General features: G+C 31.7%; 1 protein-coding gene across 2 annotated transcripts in view; it reads right to left on the bottom strand.

Annotated features, from left to right (window-relative positions):
* LOC145279848 (WD repeat-containing protein 48-like) overlaps positions 1–24,742 on the bottom strand; it is a 270,993-nt gene that overhangs the window by 121,078 nt on the left and 125,173 nt on the right. For both annotated transcript variants that reach the window (XM_080131294.1, XM_080131293.1), the window contains exon 2: positions 923–1,069. In XM_080131294.1, coding sequence (XP_079987420.1) covers positions 923–1,069 — 147 coding nt within the window. The remainder of the gene's footprint in view (positions 1–922; positions 1,070–24,742) is intronic.

The raw sequence follows: 24,742 nt of genomic DNA on the forward strand, positions 1-24,742 counted from the left end.
ACCCTGCAACCTCTCTCCCACAGAAGAGATGTTGCGAGCCTATCCTTGTTTTATCGTTATTTCCATGGCAGGTGCTTGTCTGAACTCCAATCTCTGGTCCCCCCTCGCCAATCTTTCACGAAAAACACCTGTCTAGCCGAATCCACTGTGAAAAATTTTCCCCCACTCTTTATCTGTGCCTAAATCAAAACGTTGATTCCATGAACAAAGCTTCTTTCTTAGAACTGCATGCCTGTGGAACTCTGTTTCGTCTGCCTGCTTCCCACCGGACTACAACTTGGATGTGTTCAAGTCCAATGTTAACAAATTCCTAATGAACCGCCCTCTTAAGTAAACACTTCATCAAATCTCCACACTAATGTAATGTACTTGATATAACCCTAATCCCTGAGTGGCTTCCGGGCCTTGATAGGTGGTGATCACTGTGTAAAAACAAAAAAACAAAAACAAAACTATTCTCTAATTGTGCATAGAATGGATGCTGTAATACTTAGTTTACTGCACCTTATCATAGCAAAGATCCATACAAAATTTAAATCAGATCAGTCCAGTAGTTTCTGAGAAAAAGAAGAACCGATGGACAAATACATGAAGAGAAATATAATATAGATATACAAATGAACTAATAACAACCATTTTTGATGGGTATGAAAATTTATTCTAAATTCTTTCAAACTGAATGAGATTAAACTAACAATCACAAAATCGCATAAAAGCTCATAAAAATGTTATTTTTAAACAACTGTTTAGCTTTACAAGAAAAGGTTAAAATTTAGATAACTGTGAATATTTGCATATAGCGATAAATAGATTATTGAACCAAATCAGACATTGAATAACAAAAGGCCTACTTAAAGAGATTTCTTAATTCTGTGTGAAAGTCGATGGTATACTTGGCACCGAGTGATTATGTTCGCCTTACCCTATTGGAATTTGCTCTTGTGTTCCATATTCGAATGATGGAATCACGCCCAGCTGAGTACAATCGATTGAGGACGGGATCATACTGCAAAGCATTAACTCCAGAGCGATGGTAGCGTTCAACCTCATCTCGGATTACAAAAGAAACCTGCAAAAAACAAGAGGGAGAAAAAAGACGAAGAGTTATAATATTGTTCACATAATTTGCAGAAATCTCAGAAACAAAAAGAAAAAAAAAATCTTAATTTTCAAACTTTTTCTTATTAATTAAAAACTTAAACTGAAGATTTCATAACATAATATAGATATGTAGGCGTTGCAAAAGTGTCATAATTATTTTATACTCGTGGGACCTGTGGAAATTCCACAAGGGACTGATTCATATGTAATATATTGATGTTGGCATTCTGTAGATATTCAGCGTAAATGGAGAAGCTCTGATATTATTGTAGCTATTTTGTTAAAACTGCACAAGTATTTATCCAAACTAGCAGGGATGCCCGGCATAGCCAGGTCAAAATACGCTTATTTTAATTCTTGCAGATTTCTTATATATTATTATAGAGTTAATGTTCTATCGATTTTTATATTATTATAAAGTTGTGATTTCAAAAATAAAAAATATATCTATACGACTTGGGTTCATCAACTTGAATCGAAACCAAATCCCAATCCCAAACTTATGAAGTTGATTTACAAGTTGTGATCTATTTCTAAATTGCAAGTGAAAAGGCAAATAAATTTGTATTGAAATCATCAAAACGTTAACATTTATTTATCTATAGAAATAAATGAGAAAGTTTTTGGCTTTTTGTTTACAACAAAATTATGAATGAAATATTATTTTAATGTTTCAAGTATTTTAAGTAGTGTATTTTGCAAAGTGGCAATAAACTGGTAAAGCCAGCTTGTAATTCTATAAAATAAACACTTTTCTAAGCCCATTACTTTAGTCACATAAACTATCTTTACATCATATATTTTTTTTATTACATTGAAGTATTTAACAGGTTCGCATTTCTTGTAATTATTTCAAATTCAAAATGTGTTACCATTATGAACCCATCTTGAAACGGGTATTCCAACTACTTCAATTATAATGTAGCATAAGAAGCAAATATCTTTACAAATAGGAAAATAAAACTTATAATTTTCAAATGTTTAATATTTTTGGAAAGAAATTATGAAATTAATCAAAGAAGTTTACTCAAAATCAAATTATTTTATTTATTTTGCTTTTTATTTAAAAAAAATCCATATAAAATTTCTGCTTTTCGCAGAATATAAGATTAAAAAAAAATGCACATACCACATTAAAAAAATGAATAATTGAATACTGATTTTAAATGAACTCAAATACATGAATCTAATTATTTTTTGAATACATTAAATGAATGCAAACAAGATTTACATTCAATGTGTTTATCCAAAGTTGCATGAAAAAAGGAAATAAGAAAAGAAACATGTTACACTTCAAAAAAGTAATTTCAAAAAGCATGTCATGCAAATAATCATTGTAAAAATATTATTTTCTAGAAATTGGTCGATAAATGTATATGATTTTCATCTTTTTAACACCCACATTATATATATATATATATATATATATATATATATATATATATATATATATATATATACATATATATATATATATATATATATACTAGCTGTACCCTGCCACGCGTTGCTGTGGCTCAAATTGGCGCAATGAAAAAAGTTCCAAAATGAGAAAAAGCATGTTTCTTATAGGTTTAATTTTCCATTTTGCATGGGTACACAGTTTTTGTTGTTCCATTTTCTTAGCTGATATAGAGATTTTCCGGTTTGGTGACTCTTGAATACGTAATATAAATTGTCCATGTGAAAAAACAGTCAGTGTGTAACTGTAAAGCCCACAATTGTAAAGATTGTTCCCTGTGTTTTGTTGATGGTTATTGCAAATGACAATAAAATTGGAAAGTTCAACTTCCTAAAGTGTAATGATGTATCCGGTGGAATCATAGGAATGCATGGAATGAAGATATATTCATCTGTGAAAGGTCCTGTTAAGATTGTTGTTTCTATGATATTGTTTGTTAATTTTTTTTACTGCAAGCTATGTGCCATTGCAAAGCTTGGATTGGTTTATATTTCACAACATGATAATTAGTACACCAAATTTCAGTTGCAATACATGCGGTGGCATCCCTGGCAAATATAGCTGTTGGATAATTAACCACTTTATCTGCTTTCACAACAGTGTCGATGGATTTGTATTTGACTACCTCACTTGGAATTTTACATTGAATAATAGCGTTAAGTTCATGGGCATCTTTGTATTGACCTGCAAGAATAGCTCATTCACTCAGTCAAATGGAATTCTTATAATTTGAATATCTGCAAAAACCTTTTAAACTAACTATTCTTTTGATGAAATAAAATTACAGAAATTACAGAAGTTAAAAGTCAAAGAATTTTGCCCTTAACTCTGATCAGCTGGCACTTTTTCGTACCCAATTTCCCACAAGTGATGTAAAAGTTTTTGTGCGGATTGAACAGTCGGCAACTGGACATGCATATTTTGAGTTAAGTTTAATGTCTTCACATGGAACAAAAAAGTAGAGTATTTGAGGCAAGCATTTATTTCATCTGCTGGTGTTGATTGAAGAATAACAGGTAACATTTGTCTGAAATCTCCTGCAAGCAATATTACTGCATTCCCAAATGGTCTGACATTGCCAAGCAAATCTTGCAAGGATCGACCAAGAGCCTCAAGTGATTTTTTGCGTACCATTGTGCATTCATCCTAAAAAATAAATTTGCATTTTTGCAATATTTTTCCCCATATTGGATGTTTTGGAGATGTCGAACATGAGATCTTTGAAAAATTGAATGTATTAAAGTAGAATAAATAATTCTTCTACTTGGCAGCAAGGTCGCAGGTATTCCTCATGCAGCAAGGGCTAAGGCTATGTCATTTTGTTACCAAATGGCTGCCAAAATCAATTTAATTAGAAAGGTTTTACCAGTTACTTCTGGTGCTGTTCAAGGTAGCAGTAATTTCCAAATAACTTCTATTCTCACAGTCAGTAAATTAGGTGACTAAAATAGGATTTATCCATGTTTTGACAATGCCTTATTCACTGTAATTAATTTAGGAGACTAAAATAGGATGAGGGATTAGAGATGGACAGATAGAGAGGAATATATATAGATAGGAAAGAGAAAGTGAGAGGAAAATAGAGAAAGAGAAGGAGATAGAGAGATAAAGGGATTGATAGATAAACAGAGAGAGGGGGAGAGTTAGAAACAGAGAGGGATGACAGAGGAAAGGAGAGAGATAGAGGGAGTTAGAGAGAGAAAGGGGCTCAAAGAGAGATGGAGAGGGTGATATAGGGAGAAAGATAGATTGAGAGAGGGAAAGGGAGAGATGGATAGAGAGAGATACTAAGAGAGGAAGAGAGAGGTAGAGAGAAACAGAAGGCGAACTACACTTCACCGTTTGTTTCCTCGTTCAGTAGAGAAGAAATCTTTCGAGACTGAGGCAATTTTAATGTTTTGTTATTATCCAGAGTACCCCTTTTTTTTTGGGGGGGGGGGCTAGATTTTCCTCACATTAGAAACCGACCGGGTTATCTGTACTTTCACTTAACAAATTAATAAAAGAAAAGCATATTGTAAAATTTGAATTTAACATGAAAATACTATTTTAAAAAATAGCACGATAACATAAGTGCATAAGTGCCATTTTAGGTACTCCTTGGGCGTTGAGTTCCATGGCGACCAGCATAATTATTTAATGGTTGCTCCCTTAGTTAATAAAAAAATAGTTGCTTATGTGCGCATAAAAAACTTTTTTTTTTTTTTTTTTTAAAGATTAGGTCCACCTTGGAATCACCCCCCCTCCCCCCAACCTCCTCATCTTAAGAACAGCTTCCGGAATAAACACCACTTTTGGAGGGGGGGCTATTTGCAAAATTTAACTGATATTTGTTGTCAGCATACCCACCCGAAAATACTATTAAAAAAAAAAAAAGAGGGGTTCAGTGCCCGTGGCAGAGAAGTAGATTTATTTATCAATAAAAGCTGCGGAGAAGTAAATTTATTTATCAATAAACGTCGTCTTGGGGGGGGGGTATTTTAAAAAAAAAAGTCGATAAAAGTCATCATTTAAAAAGAAATTTAAAATCAAATGTTTGTAAAAGTGAGAAATTATTAATTTAATAATTATTAATAAATGTTTAGTAACATTTTTCGTTCCTAATGTAGAGAGTGATCTGCGCTATTTTTTAAATCGTGTTTTTTTATTATTCCAACCAATCTTATACCGAAAAACAAAAAAAAACTCAAAAAGCAAGCGACAAACTTTTTTTTTTTGGCCTTATATAATAAAGAAAAAAATGTGTAAATTAAAAAATTTGGAAGATAAACAAATGAATTATGTTTTTTTTTTGTTTTTTTTTTACTTACTAAACAGAAAATGAAATCTTTCGTCAATTCGTCGCTGTGAAATGAATCGAACCGGAAGTTCAGTTTTATCAACAGAACAGATTCGCACCGCGGTTAAAAAAATATATGTATTTTATTTAATATTTTAATGATTCCCGAGGTAAATTTATTTTAATAACATAAAAACATGCCTCGACTCTAAAGATGGGTTGTCTGAAAATTTCAAATAAATTGGTAACGTAGAAATATGGTTTTATTCGTTTTGAACGAACCAAATTTACATTTTTATATATATAGATATAAATAATCCAAGTAAGGTTTTAAATGTACAGAGTAAAAATCCAGAGAATTCTTACTGTGCTTATATAAGAGTTCTCAGTAATAAATAGAGCTGTTTAATAGATATAAAGAGTTTTTGTTGATACAAATATTTGGCTACACATTTGCAAAATGTTTCGGTTACAGCCATAGGACAGCCAGAACTCATCATAGTCAAACAGTTTCTTTACAGTTTCATTTGATGGAACGAGACAAAATTACTTCTTAAATTGAACATATGATTATCTAAAAATAGTATTAACCATTAAGTTATTTATTCATTCATTAGTTAATTTTTATCTTAACTAAATATTCAAGTTTGGGTTAAAACCTGGTAAAACTAACATGCTTCAAACATCCGGTCATCTTTATCTGTGACTAACACGTGTTTTATAAATGTGTAGCCAAAGAATATTTGTATAAATAAAAATCTTACACACACATACAAACATAATAATAATAATTGTAAAAAATATAAACTTGGCAGTCTGGAACATGCAATAATTCCTATTTTTTAAATGTACAAAAACATTTCTTTAGAAAACTAATATTTCATAAGAATGAATCAATAGAAACGCATATATATATAAAGTATGTAATATAGAAACATTTCATGAAGAAATCAATATGATTTTCCCAAATAAAATGGCCGCGAAACAAAAAAAAAAAGTATCAATAAAAAAATTTTGCATAATTCAAAAGAAAAATATATTTATTAGAACAAAAAGTCATGACCAAATTTGAAGAGAATAATAAATTGTTTTAAGTTATAGAGTAACTGATTTTGTTTTCTATAGTCAGCCAACTATTTCATTTTATTTTCAAATTTTATACATTAAATGAATCCTACTTTTTATTGAAAACTTGATTTGGGATTGTACTAGATCGCACATGACCCTTTTGGGTCAATATTTATCTTCAATGTTTTAAATAATTACAATCAATCAATGAACAAAACACCTATTTTCAAAATATCAACGGATTTCAGTAATAAGTAGTGATCAGTAATGATAAGTAGTAAGATAATAAAAGAATAAGTTTAAAACTCCCAAAATTCATACAAAAATTGTCTGCAAAGACCCATGGTGTAACGGATAAAATTCTGAGTAAAATTCAGTTCTAAGTGACATTTCTGAACGGTGAAGTGGGTCATACTAAAAATACAATTGTAAATTACTTCTACATGGTCATGGTTGGGAGAAAAAGAGCATTTTACCACCATGGATTAAATAAAATTGCATGCAGATTCCCGAATTTGACAAGATACACTTGTAAAAAGGTCAAAGGTTACATGACCTGAAATGTGCTAATAACACTCAAGATGAGAACAGTAGTCCAAAAAAAAAAAAAAAAAAAAAAGCATCAGCAGTATCTGAATTTTCAAGTAGGGCTTCCATCCACTTTTCACCCACTTTTCATAAAAGTAAATATATCACACCAGTTTATCTAAAACATTGAGCTTATAAGTTAATCTAAAACGATTCCATTAATTAAATGTATTGGTAAATGATTGATATAAAGACGTTACATAAGAATTTATCTGTTTAAAGATTTAAAATATTCTGCAAAAATTGTTTTCTCCTTGATATGTAATTGCTATTGCAAAAATTTGTAGCTCAATCTCTAAAAAAAAAAGAAAGAAAGCGGGGGAGGGGGATCAACCGTTTCTGATTGATGATGAAGCCTCACAAAATCAATAAATTAGTCAAGTTTATAGCAAAGATTCGGTGGCATCACTAAAAATAGTAATCATTAAATAATTGTGCAGATTCCATTCATTCATCTATCAAAGACATGTATGCTTCAGTCTTTTATGGCAGCAAGAAAAGCACTTAATTCACTCAGGAAGCATGCACATAAACATACTTCCAACAACATGCATTAAATAATTTTTTTAAATAAAAAAAAAAAAAATCTAATTTCTCTGTCTTCAAGGAAAATTAAATGCAATGAGCTTAGGTCTTAGAGCGAATTATGCAAGTAATTTAAACATTTCGTTCAGTTCCATATCTTAGGCTTTCTGATAAAAATAATGCAAATAAAGGTTAAGCAATTGCTCCACAAATCTGATATCTATAGTTCTTCTGCTAATACTTATCAAGGCTAAAAGACACTTGAGGGTAATGAGATGGATAGACTGAATGATAATGCTAAAATGAGAAGATTAAAGATCTCCACATATCAATTACTAAAACAATAGCGGACACAGAAAACAGCAATTTTATCAGAACATTGCTTATGGACTGTGAAAACTAAAGAACAAGATAGAGAGAGAAGTAGAGTTATAAGGATACTGAAATACACTTTCTACTATCTATATTGAGAACCTGTGAAATTCATTGTCGATTTTAAAAACCCCCGATTAAGCATATGCATAAAAAAAGAAGAAAATTTTAGAATTAAAATGATGGAATAATTCACTTTAAAGTAAAATATAATGTGATATTTTAAAATCAGTCAAAAAAAAAACAAAAAAGTTACAAAATGCAATGATTTATCCATTGCACATGCATTAATATATAAAGAAATATAAAAGGAAAAACCGTGGAGCACGTTTTTGTATGTCTAACAAAGACTTTTTTTGCCAGGGTTCTCGAGGAGGGGGGTTTACTGTTTTAGAACTTTTTATATATTCCCTAGATTATAATATCTACAATTTGCGAAGGGACGTCGTCTCTAGATTTATTTTGATTGATTTTTATAAAATTCATGCTATTCCATCCTCTTGCATGTTTGTTTGTTTTTCGTATAAAAGCAAAACTAATAAAAGCGAACACCATTCAATGGCCTTTTCAGCCGGGACTTCCAGTAAAGAAATTAGCTTTGATCAATGTGGGGGAAAACCCTTTATATGAAACAATTGCTATTCATTTGGAGAGCTTCTTGTGGGGGGAACTGGTTTTCCCTAACATCGTGGGGAAACAAATAAATGAAACGGCAGAAAGCTTAACTGGCCTTCAGCCAACGTTCATTTCTGCATTCACTTAGCAAGCCAACTATTTGATTGACATCGCTAAATTTCAACATCTTTCACTTCCTATGGCTTTGTAGATTAGCAGTAAAAGTTTATGCTTTCTTTCCCGTCTTTGGGTTCGTCATGGGTTCAAACCTCCCTCCCTACTAACACTTTTTTTTCCTTTTAAACCTCCAAACACCCCGGCAACTCCGGGTACCCCTGCTAGTCTAATATATAAAAGGCAAAATGGGTGCGAGCGTTTGTGTATGTCTGCCAAAGGGTTTTTGCATCGGGTTCGCGCATCGGTTAGATTCTGCAAGAAGTTTTCACATACTTTCCAGATCGTAATATCTTGCATTCACAAACGGACATCTTTTCTTTCCTTTTTTTGTTTTTTTATCGTTAAACAAAATTCGTACCATGGCATCATCTTTGTCTTTTTTGTATAAAGCGAAACTGTTCGAAAAAGCGGCAAAGCTTTTCTTGGCCTTTGGGCTGGAATTGAATTGGTCCTTTGTCAATGTAGAGAAAAACTTTCATACTGAGACAATTACTATTTATTTGGATACTGCCAGAGTGCCCCCTTTTTTGGGGGAGCTGTTTTCCCCCCACATTAAAAACGACCTTATGTCTAATTTGTTTTTGTGGGGAAGCAAATAAATACCAAGAGTTAAATCATCTTATGTTTGATTGACTATGTTTATATTCGACGCACGCAACTTTTGCTTGTACGATGGCAACATCAGCTAACACATTACATTTTTTCTCACCTTCTTTTCCTCCTCTGCGCTAGGGGTTCGAACCTGCCTGCTTACTACCACTTTTTTTTTTTTTTTAACCTCACCTTCTTTTCCTCCTTCGCGTTACGAGTTCCAGCATACTACCATTTTTTGTTTAACACCTCTCTCCACTCTGTTGTTTCTCACCACCCCCAAGCTGTTTTTTGTTTCCATCCTTACTACATCATCGCAACACACCCGGGCAACACTGGGTACCCCGCTAGTATATAATAATTAACACTTAACAATCTAGAAGTTGTAAAAGCAATATTCAATCCATCTATAAGAATTGAAAAATAAATAGTACAGGAAGCTGTAAGATGAAGTGTAAGGATGCAGGATCCTTAGGTTTTGTTGCAAAAATGTTAAATGCTGCAGGTGAAACAGGTATTGAGATAATCACAAACTGGACAAACCAAATCATTAAAAAAACGTTAATCCAAAAGACTGGAGACTTAGCACAATTTTGTATTGTTACAAGGGTCAAGAAGAAGCACTCGATAGGTAATTACAAAAGCTTAAAGTTGATAGATCAGCTTCTGAATGTGATTAAGAGAATAATTGAGCAGCAAATAAGTTGAATAAGCATAGATGAAATGCAGTTTGCTTTTATACCTCGACATAATGGCACTGGTGCTATATTTATCTTGAGACAAATACATGAAGAAATAAGGGTTACAATCAGGATTCGGTTCTGGGGTTCGGGAAGGAGTGAGTCACTCACTCGACAACAGCACGTTTCTGCCTTCTTTTCCATGACCACACCTGGCCTCTCGCCACCAATGTCACACCGCACAATCTGAACTTCAGCAACACAAAATACTTTTCAAGAGAAGATGTTCACCACTCTTTTCTTTTTTGCAATATCCAGGGAATTTTCCCAGCTTTTATATCTTTCTATCTAGAAAAAAAAAAAAAAGAAAGAGACAGAAAAAAAAAAGAAGCTTCTCCCATCATGCCCTGCCTTCCCAAGATGCCCTTCGTGTATATAAATGAGCTAGCCACCCTTTCCTTCTTTCCCAAAGAGCGATGTAGATACGCCCAGTACGTTTTTGTTTTTTTCTAATCATATACCCCACAAAATACAATAAGAAAAACCTGTATTTTGCTTTTGAAGATCTAAAGAAAGCTTCTGACAAAGTGCTAAGAAAGATTATCTTGTGGCCGTGTGTAAACTAGAAACAATGAAAGACTTGTAGGAATGCTATGGAAAGTAACGTTCTGAGAGTAAATGTTACCAAGACCAAATTGATGATCAGTGGTTTTTGTGTTGGAAATCTCCTACATTAAGGAAAGTTTTCCTACTCTGTTTGTGGAAAGGGAGTTGGATGCAATTCAATCTTTTGTGGTACTTATAAGTGTTGGGTACACAATAGGTGCAGCGGAATTACTATTAGGTTGAAAAAGGATAATCAGTGTGTATGTAAGAAGTGCAATGGAGATGGATGAGAACTCAGATATGGACAAAATGTACTGGGATGGAGAAGCTATTAAGTTTTGTTACCTTGGTGATATCATTAGAGCACAGGATAGCACCAGGGTGACAGCAAGATGGAATGGATGGAGTAAGTTAAGAAAACTTCTGCCTTTACTAACTAGCAGAGCGTTACCACAATCGATCAAATAAAGAGTCTATCGGGCATGTCAGGGCTCTACATTGCAAGTGTAACAGTTGCATTTGAGAGTGATTTTTCAAAGTGGCAACTAGAAACAATGAAACGCTTATCTTTTGGCGATTGTATTTCTTTCACTGACAATCTTCCAATGGTCACTACTGAATGAAAATATCTTTTCAACTTTTTTTTTTTAATATAAAATGAACTAAGTTAAATTATTTTAACAATAAAAGTTTAATAGAACAATATACTCTTTTCTTTTTAACAAAGGCTGTTTAGAAAATATCTGAAGTAATTAGAATGATTATACTTTCAAGTATCAATATAAAATTTGTTGTATGTTTAGAATTATACTTATTACAAAAACACACACACACAGTAAATCTTTATGATGTACATACTCGTCACAGAACTAAGATGTCATATTCTAAAAATCATGTGGATTTGGCTAGTAAACGAAAATATTTAGTTGTCAAAGGTCAACTAAAGATAAGTTTGTCCATAGAGCACTGCATGTGTACGTAGTGTTCCTTAATGGAGAAGGAAAAGACAAGGAACTCAATGTTGCTCCAAAATACATTAGAACAAATATAGATTTCATTATATTTTTAAGGGAGAGAGGAGAAGGCACAGAAACTTGGTATTGCCCAGAGGCAATAACTTTAAAACAGAAAGCTTGGATGAAAATCTTAAATTATTATTATTTTCAATATATTAAAATCAAAAGGAATAGGTGGATGGAGTTGAAAAAAGGAAGGTGGAAGAGGTAGGGGGTGGGGAAAAAGAGAGAAGAGAGAAAGAGATACAGATATAGAGAAAAAGAGATAGAAGTTTTAAAGCTGTTACCCACGCTTTTTAACCTATTTTGTTTTTTATGGCTCTGCGAAAAGTAAAGTAATCCTGCTAGTGAATTAAAGGGTTCAGTTCAAAATTCTCTAGAGGTTCTGAGTTCGAAAAAATGCACCTGGAGAATGTCAGAAGTTACATCAGTTGCAACCAAGATGAATTGACTTAACATTTCCTATTTCAATTATTTAGAGAAAGTAAAGCGAAGAAAGGATGCCATAAAATAGATGAAAATAATCTTCATCACATCTAAATGTGATTGGCAGAAGGTGCATGGAGATTATTCAACATAAAGCCAGATTAACAACCAGTATTTTGACTGCTGCTTTGTGAGAAGTGATTAAAATAGAATACTTGAAGGTTTTTGAAGGCAAAAAAGTTAGAAAAGATACTTAATCTTGTATGAAAGAATCTACTAAATATAAAAGTATAGAAATGTAATACATCATCCCCTGCTTTAACAGTTAACTCAGGAACAGTTTCACAAATGGCTGAAGACAGTGTAAATTTTTGCATTAGAAAATAGCTATGTTTTCCAATCAGGTTTTGTTGAGAGTTCTCAGTTCAGTGAGAGAAATAGATACAGCTATATATATATATTAGTTAGATAGAAATAGAGAGAGAGAGAGAGAGAGAAAGAGAGAGAGAGAGAGAGAGAGAAAGAGAGAGAGAGAGAGAGAGAGAGAGAGAGAGAGAGAGAGAGAGAATGTTTCTATTTGGTTAACACTAGCACAGTCCTTGTTGAGGAATATATTAAAAAATAAATAATATTAATGTAAATAAAAAACGGATACCCTCACCCTCCACTTTACCACAAAAATATGTTTGGGAAAAAAATCTCCATTAAGAAGAATGCTTATACTTTTATTCACTTACTACATTTTTATTTATAATGGTGGGCAGTAAACCTCCACTATATAAAAAAATCATCCATCTGTAACAAGATTAGATGCTGGATATGTAAAAATAAGGTTAAAATGGAAAATTTCACATGAAGTTAGTTAAACAATAAAATAGGATTTTTCAATAGAAGTTAGAAGTTAGTCTGGTGTGTATTGGTAATTGCATACTGGGAGGAAATACATGGCAGAAATGTAAGAGAATTTCTGAGGTATTTAACATCAAAGTGAACAAACACTGTTTTTCAGATTTCCATCAATCTCTTGGGGATTGAAAGGGGAAAATGCGGATCATCAATATGTGAATTACTGTAAAAATAGCCAAACTGAACCCCAGGTCAAATGATGGAGTTATATTTTTACCGTTTCTTTTATTCCAGCCACAAGGAGAAGAGAAGAAAAAAACAACATATCTCCAATTACTGTCACCACTTCTGAGAGACAACTACAATATGTTAAGAAAAGAGACTAACAGCTGCTTCTATCCCCAATACCACCCAGTTGTTCAATAAGATATGCTTGTAATTGAACAGCAATACAACAAAGATTGTTGGACATTCATGATTTAAACATGGTGGTCAAGTCAGGCATAGACTGAAATTTATCTGTACTAAGTATTATTGGATTTCAAAAAAGATTATTAATGACTTGATGGATAACATTTTGGAAAGGGTCACTACATATCATTAAAAAAAAAAACAACAAAAAAACAAAAACAAAAAAAAAAACGCTTTTATTCATTCTCATAGAATTTAAGCATAATGCTTCAAACTGTCTTCAACTAGCTTATTTTTTGCAAGTCATGTATCTTAGCGTAATTCTTCATGATACTGGTATACACATACTATGGTACTTTTCTTAATAAAAAGATAAAACTAAACAAACCAAAAAACTTTGTTCTATTGACAGACTAACATGGTGGCATTGACAGCAGAATAGAAAACTTAGAAATGTGTGTAACATCTTTCTTTTAAAACCTCTCATCTTTTCATCTCACCTTCTCCCCACCCCTCACTTTCTGTAGCAACTGGAAAAAAAAAAAAATGTTGACAAATTACTACATAACCACATTAAAAAATTCCTCTAAATATTTATCAACCCTCCCAACCAAGTCTATTCCAGTTTACCCCCAAAAGAATGAATATTAAAAATAAAAAAAAAATACCTATATTTTGTTCAAGAATATATCACCTTTGTGGGTGTACCTTGTATAGTTATTATACTTTTACAATGCACAGACAATTTCCATTTATATAATAAAAGATCCATTTTCAATGCTCATGAGCCAATTGAAAACATTTTACAGCCCGATATGTAATAACAAGGTTGGATGTACTGTAACACATTATTTCTTTTCCTTCTTTTTTTTGTTTAAAAGGAGTATCTAAATTTACTTCAAAATGGACATTCTATTGACTTGTACTTGATGGGAATGCCTCTATTAAGACTTAATTTCAATGTTTTTATGGTGCAATACACTACCTTGATAGTTACTCACCTCAACTGTATGTGATCAACCAATAAGCCCGGGTATTTTTTATAGCCCCGGCCAAGTTTTTTGCAATAGCAGCTAGAGGTAAGAAGTTAGCTAGAAAAAAAAAAAAAAAGCTATCAGACCTGGACTCTAGCAACTGAAGCTAATTGTAGACAAGTGTATTTTTGGGAAGAAAAATTCCGCATCTACCCCCCCCCCCGAAAAAAAACTAATATTAAGAATTCTTCTTATGGATGTGACCTAAGCATTACTGTCAACAGCAATTTCTATCGGACAAAGCACAAAAATATAAAATCCTCTATTTACGAACATAAACAGGATCTCAAACAATAATTCTACTCACTAGTCATACACATGAATACTTTTAATCACAATTTTGACTTTACAAGTTGCACTCTCCTCAAAACTGAACTCTTTCTCTCACGTCGCAAATGTATTGAAAGTGCTGTAACCCTTTTATCATTACCATAAACATTACCTTATTCTTTAATATGTGACAAAAAACTGCACCCAAACAATGCAATATACCTCGTCACTGCATAAAAACTGCATTCAAACAATGCAAATAAAAACCATATTCAAACAATGCAATATACCTTGCCACTGCATAAAAAACGCACTCAAACATTGCAATATACCTCGCCATTGCATAAAAACTGCACTCAATCGCCACTGAAAAAAAAAACTGATACCAGTTAAGGTACTATTCTTTTTATTACATTTCACCCATGTTTCAATTTTTTTTTTTTTTTTTTTTTTTTTTTTCCACTATTCTATTTAAAAAAAATTTTTTTTCACTATTCTTTTTATTACATTTCACCCATGTTTCAATTTTTTTTTTTTTTTTTTTTAATTTTTTCCACTATTCTATTTAAAAAAAATTTTTTTTCACTATTCTTTTTATTACATTTCACCCATGTTTCAATTTTTTTCTTTCCCTCCATCCTTTTTCTATTTTATTATCTTTATTACATGTGATGCATAATTATTTTAATATTTTTCAAATAGTTATGCACGTTCCCAAAACATCCTTGCTTCTATGGACTTGGATTAATTAAAAGACAACATCTAGTCATGTACTTGATAAAAATCCACAAAATGATTAAGCATCTCACCAACAACAAATCTGAGCACATTTTTGATCTCCATATAACTAACGCATATGGATATGTCTACAAAAATAATACAACTCCCATGACTTTTGGAAACATTTTTTCTCACGCTCAGGATTGCTGAAGCATGAAACAAACTGCTTGCATCGGTTGTTGGCGGCTGTGACACTGCATCATTTATAATCCTCATGTTTTCCGAAATTCACTAAAATCACACTATGTCCCATGCTCTCCAAATGCATGCACATATGCACTTATACTGAGTTATGGTGCACCTGAGCACAGTGCACATTATTTCATTATCAATAAATACTATAAATATACTATAATTCATTTAGTTTAGTTTTTCACCAAAAAGTATCATTTAACCAAAAAAATTATATTAAAAAATTGATTTCAACATCTTTAAGTTTAGATCTAATTTTAAAACAAAAATTTAAAAAGTAAATTGTTAACAGAAATACACAGAAAAAAAATCTTAATCTGTTAAGTGTAACTGGTTTCAACTTAAAAATGTCAAAGTGAATGCATTTCATTAGTTTCAAACTAAAGATAACTAATTCAAATAAAATTAGTATAAAGACTTTAAAGCCACACAAAGAAAGTGAAGAGTAAAAACATAATCAGCAAACAATTCTAACTTTATTTCATTATGTAGTAGTAGTAGTAGTAGTATCAGTACTACTACTACTACTACTAGTGTAGTTTGGTTTGGTTTGTTTTACAGTATATCAACTATCTATGAGTTATTTAATGCTGAATAAAATTGTCAAACATAATTCTATAAGTAGGGTAATTATTTATATTCCTAGAGTACATTGCTCCATGAAAACATTACCCATAAAAAGAAAATTTCATAGTGAGTGGGAACATTGCTCTCAGAAACGCCCACTCTAATCAAAACATTACTCTTTGGCATTGTTAATCTTCTTTGTTTGCAACTTGATTGACCCTAAACCACCGTCTTAGTATCTATTTGATGAGAAAAATAAAAACGAGAAATAAGATTTTGATTATGTAAAGAATCTGATTGAATAATAATATGGTTAAAGATGAACTTATAGATACTAGGGCATGATGTGACCAGTCAATCATATCAGGCCTTTTTGGCCTTTCATCTAGCCAAAGTGGAACATAATTGTAACTAGTACTCCACAGCCGCAGCCACCTGTAAAGTAGTTTCAGAATATATCTGATTATAGCAGTTCATCTCAAAAACCCTTTTAGGAATTTGTGATATATTTCCAATCCATGGATGTTCTCCACAAACACAGACCTCACATTATAGTTTTATCCCTTTTGTTCAAGCTGAAACATACATTTCTAAAATTCTTTGGTTCACATAGTTTAAGAATATATCTGTTTATGAGGTTATATCACCAAAACTCTTGAGGAAGTTTGTGACAAACTTCCATTCTTTGAACATCTAGCACAAATAAAGACCTCACCCAATAATATTATACCAGCTTTGGACAAAACATTGATCTTAGCTCGAATGTCAAAGAAGTGTATTTAAGTTAGACTTAAATTCAAAACAAAAGCAACATAAGACAAAATTTATTGAAATGACTTCTTTTACATTGCATGTAAAACCAACAGTAATTATTGGCAGACTCAATAGTAAAGGTTGTTGTTGGAGAAAAGCTAGAATTAAGTAAAATTTAATTAAAAAAAAAATAGATAAATGAACTTAAGCTTTCTTCAGTATAATTTCATCGCATTATTTACATTGTTTGAGTCTTATAATAAACTTGAAATTAAGACTTTATTCAATAAGATTGATTGGCTCTGTTTAATGGCCTATAAACACGTAAAGGGTCATTTAAGGCCAGAAGATTTCACCTTAAAAACTAGTTTATAGAGATCCTATTTAGAACAATATTTTCTGTTCTGTTGTTATTGTTTTCTAAAGTAAAACGTTGTCGATTTGTTGAAAAGTTCGATTTAAAAAGTAAAATGTTTAAATCAGGAAGTCAGTATCTTCAGACAGGGAAGTAGGGGAGAAAGAAAAAGAGAGAAAGGGGGGCACAATTGTTTTTTTTTGTTGTTTTTTTTTGAATTTGCAGAACAGGATTAATTTTTGCAATAAGATATAAATAAATAATAAAAAAAAAAACTTTAATATACATGGCATTTGAATCAGGAAGCTGATATCTACAGACAGCCTGATTTGATAGCACCAGGTTATTCAATAAGAATAATGGTAACTAGTTTCTGATTAAGGAGTTATGAGAGAAATTTATAAAAATGAGCAGTTAAATAAGCACCCTAAAAGTTCTTGACTAATCTAAAAGATATTGTATTATTTGAATTATTCCGATCACTATTTTTATCTTAGATGTTATTCTCACGTTTTGGCCGATGTAATCTCCGACCTTCTTCAGGTGAGTCTTGTCAAACTTGGAAATCTGTACAGAATTTCAAAAAATTATAAGAATAACATCCAAGATTATAACATAAATCTGAATAATCCAAATGGCACAAATTATCAATCCTCATCTCCAAATTTCTGAAACATGATCTGAGAGAGACAGGAAGGGGGGAGCATCTTATTTACTTAGGGTTGTTTCAACAAACTTAGAAACAGAATCAAAGCACCATAAGATTAGTGATTGTCATCTTTTCATAAATTACTTTTGAAATTATCATACTATAAACATATAGGAAAGTCTCATAGGAAATAGATAAAGGATAAAATTAATTACCATGAGGGTTTCACTCACCAGCACAATATCTGATTATTCTCAACCTGGGAATTAACACCTAATGAAACCCAGCCTGCACAAGTGATTTAGTAGACTTTGATATAGTTATGACTTTCATATAGTTAGCAAGCTCTTTAGGAGATGGCCATGATGGAAAGAGACAAGGTACTTACGATGTCAGATTAAACTATTTGTACACGTTCCAGATTACGAACTTTAATAGCTCAGATTTGTTTTGTTTTCACTCATCACTTGTTTAATGCCAATTTTCTAACAGATTTGCAACAGTTTATAAGACAGCAAAAATATTCTGGTAAAAAAAAAAGCAAACAAAAAGTTCCATTTGACGAAGTATATATTATAACGAATATACATCTTTGATAAAAAATGATGCAAAACAAAAAAAAAACAACCGATTCGGTATTTATTAATATATTATTATAATAAAATAGTGTTTGAATTGATGATGTTAAAAAAAAATCTCAAATTAAAAAGTTTAAAAAATAAAATAAAATAAAATAAAATGTACCCATTGGTATAAAACACAGAAAGATAAAAAAAAAAAAAAAAAAAAAAAAAAGGAAACGTCTTATTATGGAATTAGATTTAAGATAGGGGTGTCTGATCTGTTATTTTCCCCAATACCTCTAAATACTTGAATGGATTTTTCCAACAGTTTGTTTTGTTTTTAACTTTTTGTGTGAGATATATATATTTATATAGGTTGGAGATGTTCAAAAGTCGGGACTAATGAATAAAACGAGGTTGTTAGATAGTGCTCAATAAAAAGAGCAAAAAACTTTTTATTCGAGTTACATATGGTCGCTACAAACAGCCATTTGTTTCAGTCAATGAGACTTCCTCAGGCAAACCTGAACCCATCGACGCCACAGAGAAAAAAGGGGAAAAAGGGAGCTTTTTAAAAAAAAAAAACAAAAAAACTTAAAAAAGTTGCGAGCTCTCTAAAAAAAGAGGAAAAAAAAAATGGAGAGACCGCATTTCAACCTTTCGAAAAATTATTCAAAAATAGTTTAACAGCTGGATATAAATATGAAATGATTAATGTGGGTCATAATTTTACTGGAACTGTGGATTGTATAGGAGGGTGAGTATGGGGGGGGGGGTTCTGTTTATAAACTGATTTTCACATGTCAAGAAAAGAAGCTTGCAAATGTGTTCCTTGATATAATGAGTCGCATGTCAGTGGAAGTTAGGTAGGGGTAGGGAGATTAATAAAAAGTAATAGAGAGAAAAGAAAAAGAGAATTGTCATTATGATGGAGAATGAAACGTTAATAGACTAATGCAGACATAGTCATACGGAAACATACATCCATATACATACATACGCACAACATATACACGTGAGCATACACACACACACATATATATATATACACAAGAATATACATACACACAAAAACACAATCATATGTATGTACATATATCCATATATATATTTACATATACACACACATTTTATATATGCATATGTACACAATAAATATACACAGACATCTACAAAAATAAACGTACAGAGATACTATCAGATAAACATATGTATATATTTAAGTAAATAATATTAGAATATTAAAATTAATAAAATGAATTATATTTAAATTTGCGATCAAAAGCCATTATGACAATTTAATCGGGGTACATCTAAATGTATACAGATCTATATGGATTTTTTCCCCATTTTTTCCCCCATTTTTCTTTGTGGCATCAATGGGTTCAGGGTCGCCTAAAGAAGTCTCATTGACTGAAACAGATAGCTGTTTGTAGCGATCATATGTAACTGTTTACCCTCAAATAAAATAAAATTATATATATAGTTTCAATTTGTCTTTACATACGGTAATTTGTTGCTACACAGTCATAAGCATGTTTCGGTCTTCAAGTATTTAGTAACTAGAGACCTCATCAGGCAACAACGCTTATATTTAAAAACGGAAGTCATAATGAAATACGGAAATCAACTTCGGGCCAAAAGAAGGTTTTTTGTAAAAAAAAAAAAAAAAAAAAAAAAGGGTTAGGAGGTGAAGTCCAGCTGTGTGGAGAACAAGGTTGATTGGGTGTGGATTTATTTTATTTTATTTATTCACTCATTCATTTTTATGTTGTGGTTAGGGAATTGAGTAGGTAGGGTTAGGGGTTGAGGAGTTAAGTTTTGGGGTCAAAGCGTATATAGATTCTATCTAACAAGTGTTGCTTCAGCTGTCTACTGCCCTCTGCCAGTTTAATACCCATATGAGCTAGTGTGTTTTTAATTTCTTTTTATTATATATATATATATATATATATATATATATATATATACATGCATACACACTGCCCTTTATTATAAAGTGAGGCTTATAATAAACTTGAAATTAAGACTTTATTCAATAAGATTGATTGGCTCTGAGGGATTGCTAGATAGATATATTCTTATTATAAAAAAAAAAAAAAAATGCCGTTTATTAGTTTACTAGCGGGGGGGGGGGTACTCGGCGTTGCCCGGGTGTTTGGAGGTGTGTGTTGGAGGGGGGGTTAGATTAAAACAACCCTGTTAAAAAAAAAACAAAAAAAACGTTGGCCAGTTGTTTGGAGGTGTAAAAGAAAAAAAATAGTTTTAGTATGAAGGTAGGCTTGAACCCCAAACTTGAACCCATCTCACACCACGATTCGAACCCAAAACGTTTAGATAATGAACCAAAGCCTTAACCAACTGAGCTAACGCGACGTACATGAAATTTGTTCGGTTTTTCAACTATTTAAAGTAAATCAGGTCACGACGTCATCTGATGCATGCATAGAATCGGTCATTGTCACGAGAGGACCGTTTTTGTTGACCACCCCCCCCTGTCGAAAATTGTCGATTTCGAGGTGAAAAAGTTAACATAATTGGCCAATTTTTCGATATTTTTCGAGCAAAGGATAGAGCTTCGATGTGATACCGAGTTTGTGAATTTTCGTCGCATCTGTCGAAAGTTTTTAGCAGCATCCAAAAATACACACATACATTTTCACTTTTATATATATAGACTAGCGAGGGGTACCCCGCGTTGCCCGGTGTTTGGAGGTGTGTGCGTGTGGGTGGGTGGGGGGGGTTAAAAAAAAAGTAAGTATGAGGATCGAACCCGAACTGTTGAGGCAAAGTTGTAAATTAAAGTGTGAAAAAAAAAAACGTGCGACGTTAACTATTGCCCCACCGCGACATGCTTACGGAAACACGTTTGAATTTATTTAATTACTTGGATTTAGCAGGTGCTCGTTTTAATGAGTTAATGAGGTCAAGTTTGACTGCGGGATTTCATTTACAACTGAACGCTTTTTTTTTCCCCAAGATGTTATAGGAAAAAGACTAACCCACATGCGGCGAGCAACAAATATTGAATATTTATCTTCCCAAAATTGAGCAAATTAAATAGAAAGGTGAGCTTCATTGTTAACTGTGAGATATTACGATTTATATGTGATATAAAAAGTTTTAAAAAGTTGTGAAGCGAGCAACCGCTTGAAAGAAACCTTTTGTAGACACACAGAAAAAGCGAACACACATACATACATACATTTTCGCTTTTATATTTATAAATTAACATTTCCTTAGTCTCAATACTTTTCTTAACATTTGGAAAAAAGTAAACGTTTCATTCCTCATTCTTGGTTAATACATCCTCATTATATTTTCAAAAATAATAAAAGTGTAAGAATATCAGGAATTAGCTCCTCCTTTCTAAGGTGAAGGAGATCGATTTATTACCTTAGGCTCCCTTATAAGGGAGTGCCGATAAATGACAGGGGTATTCTTTGTTCTCATCTAGAGTGCCCTTTTTATTGGGAGGGGGGTACTGTAGAGGGAAACTTGAACAGCAAAATATTTATTTACTTTACATTTAAATTTTTGCACGTTGATATGGTTGGGGAAACAAGAGAATTCCAAAAGCAAGCGACCTAAGGAAAATAACTATCAGAGTAGAAAATATAGCGACCTATACAATGAAAAGATTAGATTTAGCAGCTAGTTGGAGAAGTTGGGTTTGGGACGGTACAAATGCACGAAGTTCATTGTGTACATTCTGTGGAAATATTTATAAAACAAGCACAGCGATGTGGCGATGTGATATGGGGCTAGAGCATGGCAGACAGTGTGAAACGAAAGATATTTGAATATTCGCATCACTCATAACACTAAAATATCAAAACCCAGATAAGAACAATTTTACTGGGGATATTTTAATGTAAAATGTAGTTTATTTGATTCATATGAAGTTTTGGGTAAAATCATACCTTCTACAGATATATCAAATCCAATTCATCTGTAATGTCCTCTCCGAATGAATAGCAATTTTTTTCCTTTTGACTTTTTCATATCTGACAAATATTTTACTGAAATGTTTTATGGATTAAAGAAAACCAATTTCAAAGATTTTTTTTCTTATAATTATTTTTATTGTCAGGTATTTTTCTCTCAAAGAATCTTCAAACCAATTACTTATTGAATGTCTTTTAAAATACACATTTTCTGAGATTGATTCATGGCATAAAAATATTGTACATTATTGGCAAATGTAAATATTGTTATATTTCAGGAATTTATAAAATAATTAATGATTTAGGACAGTTAACTTTTTTAATTGCATCATTTAATGTCATAAATAATTTTCATAATTATATTACAGTGATACTTCGGAAAGATTTATTTATAGACAAGCATATTAAATCTTAATTCCTTCAAAACATCTATTCATATGTCATATAGCTCAGCTTGCCCATTTTACAGATTTTTTTTATTTTTGTTTTGCCTAAATTGTTGTAAACAACTTATATTAGAGTAGTTTTACACAAATTGTCAGTTTATGCATAGCTGAAGGGAAATTGTAGATTCATGATTTTCCTAACAGTATTCGTACATAAACGATCACAACAGAGCCAATTTGGATTTGAATTCTGACAGCTGATTTCATAATTAGAAATAGTAGACTAATCATTCCCGTCATCATTTTTTGATGGCACAGGTATAATACTAATAGTTGTAATCCGAGTATTAGAGTTAACAGAAAATAATAGGGAAAAACTGAAAAACATTAAGAATAAGATCGATCAATTAAATAAAAGATGAGATAAATACAGTAATTTATCGATTGTCAAGTTGAGCTAGCAAGTTCCATGATCATGTTAGTTTTGCTTCCTTTTATAGGAAAAACAGACGATTCTATTTCTACTTATTTAGGTAGCATATGGCACTAAGAAAACATAAAACAAGAACATCTAATATTGACTGTATTTTCAAATTGGATTGATAAATGGGATAGGATTTTCAAAAAATTAAAAAAAACAAAACAAAAAAAAAAACAACAAACAATCGCACTTCCTCTTTTTTTCCAGTTGACTAACCTTGTCAGAGTTGAGAATCAGCAATTTTTACAAGAGTCTATAGTTAAAGTTAGTGTCAGTTTTTCTTTTAATTAAAATTTTTTTTTTTTTTTTTTAAAATCCAAAATTAGATTTTTTCTGATTTAACTCCCTATGTCTCCATTCTAGATATTAGTAGTCTCTTATAGGAGCATTGGGCAATTGATGTAACAGGTAAAAGCAGTGGTGAACAATCAATTATAAGTGACAATCTTCTGCAAGATAATGTTTCAATTATTATTACATTCAATAATAACAATAATAACATAAAATGAATACTTCTACCAAGACATGGTTGACAGAATGACAGCCATTTACTCCCCTAGGTTTAATAATGGTTCAGTTCAAAATTTCATATAGGTTCCATAGTTTCAAAAGCAAGCATCTAATTATAAAATATAATTAACCCTTCTACTTAGTTATTAGTAGATGAAATAAGAACAATTTATCCCTGCACATTAAAAAGAAAGATGTTTGACTCAAAATTCTATATATTTCTCTGTGTTTAACATAAAGATTCCCAAATTCAAAAAGATGCACACAAGAAGGTCGTAGATTATATAATCTGAAATGTAACTATAACAACCAAGACCAGAATAGCTGTCTACATAATACACATTATCAATTCTCATCTAAAAGATTTGTAAGCTAGTTTGAAAGTAAAACACGTTTTTGTGGTGAATATACTTTAAACGAGGCATAAAAGAGTGATAAACTACTCTAATGGACACCATTAAAATACAATGCTCAACTGGTTTTAATGAAAATAGTAGAAAAAAAGATGAAGAGAAAAGGGCAAAAAATTCTAATCAACATCAAATTCCGAATCAAATTCACTAAGCCAGAAAAGAAAGAGGCTGAAAAGGTCAACAAGTAGCATTTACAATATTTCATTACATATGTGCGCGTGTGTGTGTGTGTGTGTGTGTGTGTGTGTGTGTGTGTGTGTGTATGAGTATGTATGTATGAATTTACTTAGTCTTGCTTTATTTCCTGTTTGGACTCATTTTCGTCAATTGATGTAGATCGATAAATGCACAGCCAGAACATTGTTATAAATAAACTTATGAACGCGACGATAAACGAAAACAAATAAAAGTCAAATTTTAATTGCTTTGTTTTCGAAAAAGGATTCCATGCAAAGAAGAGGAAATTAAGAAATTAGTTGCAGACATTTCCGTTATTTTATGTAAAACAGTTTGCAAAATATTAATTTTAGCGCAGCTTTTTGTGGAATGCAACCCAGTACATATTTGAATGTGAGAGGA

This window comes from Euprymna scolopes, chromosome 7 (assembly GCF_053919585.1).
Source record: "Euprymna scolopes isolate OS-2025 chromosome 7, ASM5391958v1, whole genome shotgun sequence".
Lineage (NCBI taxonomy): Eukaryota > Metazoa > Mollusca > Cephalopoda > Sepiida > Sepiolidae > Euprymna > Euprymna scolopes.